Genomic DNA, 10,851 nt, shown 5'->3' with positions numbered 1-10,851 from the left:
GATATCAGGTGTGATGTAGATGAAATGTTGTGGCCAGACAGAGAGGAGAGATTGGAAGACCCACGAGGTTGATGAAATTGTAGCATATTGTAGTTCCTGAATTGCTGTTGTGTATTTGTTTTTTTTTGTTTTCTGTACAAGCTTTCTTTCCATATTTTTGGTTGGCTGTAAAGTGTGTACATACAATGATGAGAAATGTTTGAATAAATGTTTTGTTGAAAGTAATGTGTGTGCCATGACTTTTTGACATCAATACTATTCAGCTGCCTATATACAATGTTAGCAATTGGACAATATTACATAGTGGGTAACAATAACACTTTCAGAGTACACTGTCATTTGTCATTTGCATTTTGACTGTCTTGGTCTAAGCAATGATAAAAGAACCTTTTGCTTTGATGAAAATTATTTATTCATTGATAGATTTATTTGCATTTGAAACAGGAGTTAAGTATTTTGCCTAATCACCTTTTGCATGTCAGAGCGGTGTGCTGAATGTGAACATGTGATGTGAGGATTGTACTTAGAGTTTTGACAATTATAAGTTTGTTTCAGTAAATGTGACAAATCGATTGAGGAAAAACTGTAATATAAAAATGCATGACTAAATTTGAGCATGCATCTATGTCTGCAGCAATAGACTGTCTCACACCAACTTTCATGTACAGCTACACAGTTTCGAGTTTGCATTATTTCAGCATTTGATGAAAATAATGTTGTCCTGAAGCATTGCCTTGCCTCAGTGGCGGAGCTAGGGGGTGGCCAGGGGTGGCCGTGGACTGAAAACTGGCCACCCCATTGGCCACCCCACTCGCTGTTGCAGTTTTAGTAATTTTATTTTGGGTCATTTTTTGGCACAATTTAGTTCTTTAGAGATAAAATCGTCTCTGTACAAATGTACAAACTTAACCTGTGCGCACACCAAGATCGCCGCACCTCTCCGTCCCGGTGTCATTAGTCCAACAGTCCAATGATATAAAAATGCTGCCCAAACATTTCTGTGCACAGACTGATCGCTGATGTAGATTAAACTGTTAGAATTAACTCCCTGACTAACACAAACTAAATAGCTGATTTCCATTTACAGACAGACATACTGTCGATAAATAGACAGACAGATAGATGATGGATAGTATTAGTAAAGAATCTTAATTAAAAATAAACTAGACCGACAGACATACTGTAGATAGCTGGCAGACAGACATAGATCGATTGATAGATAGATAGATAGATAGATAGATAGATAGATAGATAGATAGATAGATAGATAGATAGATAGATAGATAGTAAATAAAGTAGGCTATGTGAATACTCTGAATTAAAAATAAATAGACAGACAGATAGACATATTGTAGATAGCTGGCAGACAGACATGGCAAAGCACTCAATGGGCAGCTATGAGAAGTTACGCCGTGTAAGTGGTGCAGCATCGGATCGCGAACACTCGTCACGTGGCACACTACGCTCCCTGGGTAATCGCCAATCACTCCATTCCCTTACACTACACATACAGTGATTGGCGTAGAAGGGGGGTCTCGTTGTAATACCTTCCTGTTTAATGTAAACCATTTTTTTGTAACGGAGAGAGTGGTTCACTCTTCTGTGATCTCAGGGACCTGGTATCTCACATACACGGGCACATCCGGACTTCGCATGGCTTCACACATGCAGAACGACAGCTCAGCCGGATTTCTACATGAGTTCAAGTCATTCGCCACAGATGCGATCCACGTTGGTTCGGAACCGGAGCAATGGAACTCTATGGACGTAGTGCCTCCAATTTCATTGTCGACCACTTTTAAACAACACAGTCCCGGAAAACATGCGGTAGGTCTTTTGGACATATTGAAAGGGCTTGAAATGGTAAATACATGTTATTATGTTTTAAATCCGTTGTTGATAGATTGAGAGCTGCTGTGGATATGAACAGAATGAGTGACGCGAATGTTTCTTTGATTAGCCTTCTCACGTTAGTATCTGGAAATAAACGATTAGGACTTTTAGTATGAGTTAAAAATTAATTTGTGCATAGATATACCAAGGGTAATTCATTTAATGACAAACAGCTTTTGAGTTGAAGTTGTTAATCATTGTTGTCAGATCTATGTAGGTCTATCCTGGTGACTAAGCACAAAGTAAAGCGAGGCTTCATCTCAAGACACACTCGTGTACAAACTGTCTAGTTTAATGTAGCTACTTTTTTTTTTTTTTTTTTTTTTTTAAATCAAGATTTTTTATATCCCTGGGGAGTTTGTTTATACATCGCACATTTTTTATTTAATAAACTCAACATTTACCAAATACATTTGACATGTTTAAACCACCACTCCTTTAGAGGTTGAGTACTAAATTATTATGCTCGGAGTTACAGGTTACATCAGCCGTGAGAACGTATCGGTTACCTAACGTAACCTCGGTTCTCTCTAGATGAGGGAGCGAGTATTGCGTAAGCTAGCTTACGCTACGGGAAAGATTCATCTTTTCTGAGATATTGAAGCCAAAAATTATCCTTAATTTTTGTATCCATTATCAGCGCAGTCGCGGCGGCTGCAGACCTTGGCGGGCTAGCTAGCGAGCTCATAGGTTGCTCTCGCGGCAACTGCTGCAACCTATAGACGAGCTTGGGCGAACTGCGCATCCAATGAGAGGCGTCCAGCGCTCACTGCAACAAAGCCCGCCAAAATGGGCGTGACTAGAGTGCATATAAGCGTGGTTAGTAGGCTGGAACCCTGGTTTTCATTGACTGAAGCGAAAAGTAAGCTCAGTGGCGCGAACACGGCCGACTACGCAATACTCGTTCCCTCATCTAGAGAACCGAGGGTTACGTTAGGTAACCGATACGTTCTCTTCACGAGAGGTTCTCTCGTATTAGCGTAAGCTAACTTACGCTCACGAGGAACCCATTGTCCAGCGCCGTCGTGCTCAAGCATCCACTGTATGAGCCCCAGGGAATTAAGGGGGACCGTGGGAGCCCTTATGAGTGGGGAAATAATATTTGGCGGCAAGAATGCGGGTCATTGATTGTGTAATACATAAGCACATAGTGGGAAGGGAGCGACAGGCGGCGGTGCGGTCTGTGTGGAATGTGTCCCATCAGTGCAGCTCACCAGGGAGCTGTAGCGTATTAAACCGCTAGTAGTTTTGCCTGCAGGCGGGCACTTCCATATTGTAAAATCTGACAAAGGTGGAGGGAAGTCCATCCAGCTGCCACACATATGTCGTGAATGGAAATCCAGCTGGACCATGCCCACGAGGATGCCATGCCTCTAGTGGAGTGAGCCCTAATGCCCAGCGGGCATGGCAGATCTTTGGCAGCGTATGCAGCAGCAATAGCGTCCACTATCCATCTAGATAGTGTCTGTTTGGTGGCGAGACCTTTGGTGCGCCCTCGAGCGAAAGCAAGCTGCTCAAGCGTCTGAAGCGGCGGGCGCGCAGTATACAATCTCAGTGCTCTGACCGGGCAAAGGAGATTGGCGTCGCGTTCAGCTATCGGTGCTGGCAGCGCCGATAGGGAAATGACCTGTGCTCTGAAAGGAGTACCGATCACCTTGGGAACATAGCCGTGTCTAGGCTTTAAAATGACCTTGGAGTCACTTGGTCCAAACTCAAGACCGCATGGCGTGACAGACAGCGTGAAGGTCTCCCACGCGTTTGACTGATGACAGGGCAGTCAGAAAAGCGGTTTTGAGTGAAAGGTATTTCAAATCCGCGGATTGAAGTGGTTCGAAAGGGGGCTTTCATAGTTTAGAGAACTATAGAAAGATCCCAGATAGGAACCGATGGAGGCGCGGGGGTTCATCCTTCTAGCTCCCCTGAGGAGCGGATGACCAGCTCGTTTTTACCCCATGACTGGCCGTGCAGGGGTTCAGCGAGCGCCGCAGCGGCCGCCACATCCACTTTGGCGTGGATGGGGATCTGCCCTTATCCAGCAGCTCTTGTAGAAATCTGAGCAGCGGCGACACCCCACATGTCCGCGGGTCCAGGTCTCGGTCGGTGCACCATTTTGAGAACACAGACCATTTTGGCGCATAGAGTCTTCTCGTGGAAGGGGCTCTAGCGTGTATGATGGTGTTTATTACTCCTTCTGGCAGAGCGGCGGGTAGTCGTTGATCACTGCGCATGCAGCGCCAGCGCTCTGGGTGGGGATGCCAGAGTGTGCCCTGAGCTTGAGAGGAAATCTGCTCTCACTGGGATGGGCCCGCGGCTGTCAGTGACAGCTGCGTAAGCTCCGGGAACCATGTCTGATTCTCCCAGCGGGGCTATGAGGAGCACCGGTGGCCGTTTCCCTGATCCTCTGCATTACCTGTGGCAATAGCGAGGCGGGAGGGAAGGCGTAAGCGGGCGTCTGGGCCAGTCCTGGGCCAGCGGCGTCCTCGCTTCGAGAAAAATATTGGGCAGTGAGAGTTCTCTTTGGGCGCAAAGAGGTCTATCTCCGCTCTGCCGAATAGGTGCCATAGCGTCTGGACTGTTTGGCGTGCAGGGACCATTCCCTGGGGAATATTGTCTCTGGACAGTCTGTCGGGCCGTCGTTCAGGTGGCCTGGCGCGTGCGTCGCCCTCAGCGGCGCCAGGTGGCACTGGGACCAACTCAGTATGCGTTTAGATCAGATGGAAGAGGTTCCTGGATCTGACACCGCCCTGGCGGTTTAGGTAGGATACCACAGATCTGTTGTCGAGCGGACCAGGGCGTGGTGACCCTGAATGACGGGAGAAAGCGCCGCGGCGTGCTCGACCGCTATCATTTCCAGACAATTTATGTGAAGGAGCTTTTCCTGAACTGACCATAGGCGAAACCGGAGAGCCCTCGCGGACCGCGCCCCAACCCGTGTTGGGCGCGTCTGTCGAGATGACTTTCGGCGAGATACAGCTCCCATTGTCACTCCCGCTGATACCATTCGGCCACTGTCAGGGCTGCAGAGCTGAAATACAGGTCTGAGTCACCTTGATGGGCTGGCGGCCTGTGGCCCAAGCCGGCGAGGCTGCGGTGTTTAGCCAATGCTGAAGCGAGCATGTGCAGTAAACCCAGCTGAAGTACTGCTGCGGCTGAGGCCATGTAGCCTAGCACTCTCTGAAATTTCTTCAGAGGTGTGAGGCTGTTCATCTGAAATAGCCGTGACTGAGTAAGCTGCACCGCAGCGTCGCTGTGTAGATAAGCGAGCCGTCATTGCCACTGAGTCTAGTTCTATTCAAGGAAGGAAATTGCCTGACTGGGCTGTAGTGAGCTCTTGGTCCAATTGACTGCAAGGCCCAAACTGTTCAGATGACTGAGGAGAACTGTCCTGTGAGACAGAAGCTCCGTATGTGATTGTGCCAAAATCAGCCAATCGTCCAAATAGTTCAGAATTCGCAAACCCTGACTCCGCGGGGAGTGCGGCGCCAGCGATCCATGCGCCGTGAAAGTGCGAGGTGCTAAGGACAGAGCTGAGCGGAAGGGCGGTGTATTGATAAACCTGGCGTCGAGGCGAATCTCAAGAATGGCCTGTGGCGGGGATTTATCTGAATCTGAAAGTATGCATTTTTCAGATCGAGAGAAATAAACCAGTCCCCTGAGCGCATCATCGCGAGGAGTTTGCTGGTTGTAAGCATTTTGAGCGGTCTTTTTGCAAGCGCTTTGTTCAAAACCCTGAGATCTAATATTGGTCTGAGGCCGCCGTCTTTCTTGGGGACAAGAAAATAGCGGCTGTAAAACCCGACTTCAGCTCAGGGAGGCGGCACTCTCTCTATGGCCCTTTTGCACAGAAGGTTTGCTATTTCTGAGCGAAGCATGCACGCTGCTTCCGTGTTCAAAGTAGTTTCGAGCAGCTCTGAAGCAAGGAGGGCGGCGATCGAACTGTAGCAAATAGCCCTGTTTTATTGTGCTTAAAGGGGTCATGACATGGGTTTTTTATTGTATTATTATGTTCCCTTAGGTGCAATTATAGTATTAATATATTTTTTTAAGAAAAACTTTTAAAATCTAGTGATTTATGACCTTTTCCCACCCTGTTTCTCATCCTCTGATTCAAACAGTCTGTTTTGGGGCGTTTTCCATTTAAGACTTCAGTGTTAGCGCCCAGTGTTATGATTGGCTAGCGTCAGTGCCTATGTATCAATTATTGGCGCCCCAGCCAGAACAATATGCAAGTAAACTAAGTAAAAACACTGTGATTATTCATAATGAATGAAATTGCAGCTTTAAAAAGTAGTTTAAAGTTTAAAATAGATTACTTACAGTTTCGCGTCGTCGTTGTTCCCAGTAATAGTCGACGCGGACTTATCTTTGAGCAACAGTTTTCTGGCAAAGCCAGCATCATATTGAGATTTGTTCTCAAAACAGTCATCCTTAAAATGTACAGAACAAGCGGCTTAAGTTAACACTTGCTGTGACTGAGGCGTCCATAAAAAATAAACTGCATCCATTTTTCCCTGGCGTCTGGATCTTTCGGCAGCTTATTCAGAGTTTTTGTTTGACCACAGCCAGGAACAGCACATCTGTGTGGCATCGTAATTTTCCTGTGCACAAGTAGTCTCTGTCAGAGCTCGCTGTCCATCGACTGAACACTTGTGAGGCTGCGGCGATACTGAAATGGCGTAGTTGTCTTTGCGCTTAAAGCGTGAGTTATCTTGTGCTGGGCGGTCATATGCAAACGCTGTTACGTCACTTCTAACCGACGCGTCACTTCTAACCATGAATCCAGAACGAGCTGTATTTTGAGCTTGATTAAATAAATGATTCAGTTTAGAATGGGGAGGGCGTCTTAAAATATTAAACTTGCAGGGCGTTTTAATGATACAAAGACCTCTTATATACCAAAAGATCAAGGCAAATTTGGTTTCTCATGTCATGACCCCTTTAACACCCATTCGGATATCCCTGGAATATCTTCCCACGCTTTGAAGCGTAATGTTAGAGGGTGAATGGCCAAATCGCTCTGATTGCCGCACACAGCAGCTGAACAGAATGTGTGGCGGCTTACTGTGCTTATGCTGGACTGCTCGCGAGACAGCATGGACAAGCTGTTCTGTGAGTGACTTCCGATTGAGGTGAATGGGGAAAGAGTCACGTCTGTTAAGTGATGCGCTAAGCATAGCCACGAACGCGGGACTTACATACAGAGAAGTGTTTGCTGGCCGTGTGACAGAAGCGGGCAGAGAATGGAGCAGCGCGCGTATTACGTGGCGCATTTATTGACTCTAACACTTCGAGTGGTTCAGTAACAGCTTTTGAGTGTGCTCTGATGGGGACACGGGCGTGTAATGCTTGTGTGTAGAGGTGAACACTAGATTGTGGGCACATTTTCTACACATAAGGCTGAGTCGGTGTGACAGAGCGGCCAGAGAATGAAGCGCATCGCGGATTAGGTAGGTGCGTTTATTAACCCTAACACTCGGCGGGTCGTAACAGCTTTATGTGAGTGTGCTCTGATAGGGACACGGGGCGTGTAATGCTTGTGTGTAGGGGTGAGCACTGAATCGTGGGCACATTTTCTACACATAAGGCTTTATTTTGAGTCAGCCGTGGAAGCGGCGTTTGAGTGCAGAGCAAGCGGGTAATATCACCCGGCTTGTTGGCTGCTGAATCCACCACTGCAGTAGCCTGAGAGAAGGGGACTGACAGGGGCGTCGCGGGACTTACATACAGCTGGCCGTGTGACAGAGCGGGCAGAGGAGGAGCGCGCCGCGGGCTGCGTGGTAGCGTTTATTAGCTCTAACACTCGGCGGGTCGTAACAGCTTATGTGAGTGTGCTCTGATAGGGACACGGGATGTGTAATGCTTGTGTGTAGGGGTGAGCACTGGATTGTGGGCACAATTTCTACACATAAGGCATGTTTACTCTTTACAAGATTTCTTTGGGTTAGCCGTGAAAGCGGCGTTTGAGTCTGAGCAAGCGGGTAGTATCACCGGCTTGTTGGCTGCTGAATCCACCACTGCAGTAGCCTGAGAGAAGGGGACTGACAGAGTGAAGCTTTGGCGGTGGTCCGGCCGTGGCGGGACTGAGCCGTCGTTTTCTCAACAGCAGCTAGGAGGACTCGGTTGCTCAGGTTTCAGTACAATCTTAGGCCGAGGCCACGCAGAGGCGGCTGTCTGAGCGCTGTCGAGGCGGCCGCCCTGTCGGCGCTGAGAAGTCTGGCTTGTTGAGCTGGAGCTGTGAAGAGGCTGCGTGCAGGAGGCTGGTCACGTGGGCGGCCTGCAGAGGAGCTAGCGCGACGAGGCAGAAAGAGATTCATGGCTTGGGCCCGGCGGTCAACAATGCCACTCACCGCGGAACCGAAGAGACCGGACAGAGAGGCGGCGTAGTGCGTTCAGCTTCTCCCAAGTCGGCTAGTCAGATCTGAAACAGCCTCTGTCTGTAAGGCGGCCATGGAATGCAGAGCAGATCGCGGCTGGCGGCGGTATAAGCGCGGCCAACACAGGCGGAAGTAGTTCTGCAGGCCTTAGGCAGGAGCACCAGCAGACCGCCATCTCGCGGGGCGGGCAAAGGTCGTGGCGTGGAGTCTGTTGGGAGCCTGTTCAGGGGCGGTGACCACTTCGAGCCGAGGCGGTCGACAGCCTGTGTGAGGCGGCGTTAGTTCCCCGCCGACTCCGGCGGGTCCTGCTGGATTCCTGGGCGAGGAGGGCGTGTGAGCCTGACCACTCCTGGCTGTCGAAGCCATGATGGAACAGCCCTTATCCTCCGCTTCTTAGATCCGAGATGGCAGCAGAGCAGCGGCTCGGCGGCAACTCGGCGTCGAGTGGGCGGGGAGGGTGAAAGCGATGCTTTCGAGGAGGGGCTCGGCGAGGCAATCGCTTCTACCACTGGTTCCGGCAGCCTTTGAGGCGGCGCTTTTTACTCTGCGGCTGAATGGAAAGCGGCGGCGGCTCGGTCCTGGCGCTCGAGTCGAGCCCGCAGGGTCGACGCCGGAAGCTCCTGCGCAGAGATCGCATCCGCCTTCAGCGAGGGAGCTCTGCATGCCCCAGTCCCAGGCAGAAGCGCCAGATGGCGTGGCGGTCTCCGGTGCTGAGAGGCGGCATGAGCGCAAGTGGGCGAGGCATCTTTAAAAAGCGCTTCGTACTCTTTTGTGAAGTTCATAAGAACTAGCTTGCTTTAAAAAGGATCGTCGCCCGGATGAAGCTAGCTTCGCAGGGCGGCTGAAGGTGGCGAAGCGGCCGGCTTCTTCGGCGCTATCCACGCTTGCTTGATGCCCCTCGAGCGGCGGCGGCTTCCAGTTCAGAGATCGCGAAGAGCTTAGCTGAAGAGATGAAAATCAGGGTTCCAGCCTCTGAACTACAGCTTATATGCACTCTAGTCACGCCCATTTTGGCGGGCTTTGTTGCAGTGGCGCGGGCGCCTCTCATTGGATCGCGAGTTAGCCCAAGCTCGTCTATAGGCTGCAGCAGTTGCATCAGAGCAACCTATGAGCTACGCTAGCTAGCCAGCTCAAGGTCTGCAGCTGCCGCACTGCGTTGACAATGGATACAAAAATTAAGGATAATTTTTTGGCTTCAATATCTCAGAAAAGATGAATCTTTCCCGTAGCGTAAGCTAGCTTACGCAATACGAGAGAACCTCTCGTAAGAGAACTGCCAGACGTTAAGATAAAAGCACAAGCTCGCCTGTGTACACTCAGAAAATAATAGTAAATTTACGCATTTCAGTTTCATAACAAAATTCCATCAGATTGAGTTGAGTAATCTTTAATAACATAAATATATTAAAAACTAAATATTTTAAGTTTTATTAAATTTAGTTAAACATTTAACGGAATTTTGTTATGAAATTTAAAATGTAGGACTTTTTATTTATTTATTTATTTGTAATTTTTTATAATTTATTCACAATATTGGAATGCCCAATTCCCACTACTTACTAGGTGGTGCAGTTGCCTCCGCTTCTGAGACAGTCAATCTTATCACGTGGCTCGCTGTACATGACACTCACAGCATGTGGAGACTCACACTACTCTCCATGATCCACGCACAACTTACCACGTGCCACATTGAGAGCGAGAACCACTTTATCGAAACCATGAGGAGGTTACCCCATGTGACACTACCCTTGCTAGCAACCAGGCCAGTTTGTTTGCTAATGCCTCCTACACACTACACGACTTTCAAAGATGTCGGATCGTGGTACCGTTCATATTACACATCTGTCTGTCTTGTCATGGAAGTCGTAGCATTTTCAAATTACACGAGGAATTGGCGATAGGGGTGAACACATTACAAAACCTTTCACTATTGACGAATACCCCCTGGTGGGGGATTCACTATTGAGCACTCCACTGGTGCTCTTTCTACTCCTACACACTAATAATAACACCCTACTTTAATAAACTCCACAAACTTATTATAAAAAGTGTAAATGTTTTTCATTACATTTTTTAACCTAAAAAATTCTATAAATTTCTATATCAGATTTATGTTTTTTTATCAGCTCTGATTTTTGTACTGATTCAATAATCCTATTCATGCACAGTATTTTGTGTTTCACAATATTTCCTGATATTTTATCTGCCAGGGTTTCGAGTACAGCAGGAGTGGAAATCCCACACGAAACTGTCTTGAAAGAGCGGTTGCTGCTTTGGATGGTGCAAAATACTGTGAGCCAAAATCAACCAGCAATAAACAAATCAGATTTATAAGCCATATGTACATATGTCAGTGTCATAAACTTAAAGCTGTCTGTCTTAATAGGCCTTGCTGTTGCCTCTGGGTTGGCTGCTTCTTTGACCATCACACATCTTTTTAAGGCTGGAGATGGAATTCTGTCAATGAATGATGTTTATGGAGGTGAGTGATTGCTCCCAATAATAGTTGAATCATTTTCAAATATTTAGCTGGGAGTGATACTGAATGTTTGTCACTTTTTTTCACCAGGAACAAACCGCTATT

The 10,851-nt window shown here is 47.9% G+C and overlaps 1 protein-coding gene across 1 annotated transcript; it reads left to right on the top strand.

The window, feature by feature from the left end:
* The first annotated feature begins 1,518 nt into the window (after positions 1 to 1,518).
* On the top strand, positions 1,519 to 10,757 carry LOC127653759 (cystathionine gamma-lyase-like). The gene is made up of 3 exons (XM_052140536.1): positions 1,519 to 1,827; positions 10,478 to 10,559; positions 10,654 to 10,757. Exons 1-3 carry the CDS (start codon positions 1,654 to 1,656, stop codon positions 10,755 to 10,757), a joined length of 360 nt encoding a protein of 119 aa, XP_051996496.1. The 5' UTR covers positions 1,519 to 1,653.
* Positions 10,758 to 10,851: the final 94 nt, after the last annotated feature.

The sequence above is a fragment of the Xyrauchen texanus genome, chromosome 13 (assembly GCF_025860055.1).
Source record: "Xyrauchen texanus isolate HMW12.3.18 chromosome 13, RBS_HiC_50CHRs, whole genome shotgun sequence".
NCBI classification, from domain to species: domain Eukaryota; kingdom Metazoa; phylum Chordata; class Actinopteri; order Cypriniformes; family Catostomidae; genus Xyrauchen; species Xyrauchen texanus.
This window is presented reverse-complemented; position numbering and strand designations above follow the sequence as displayed.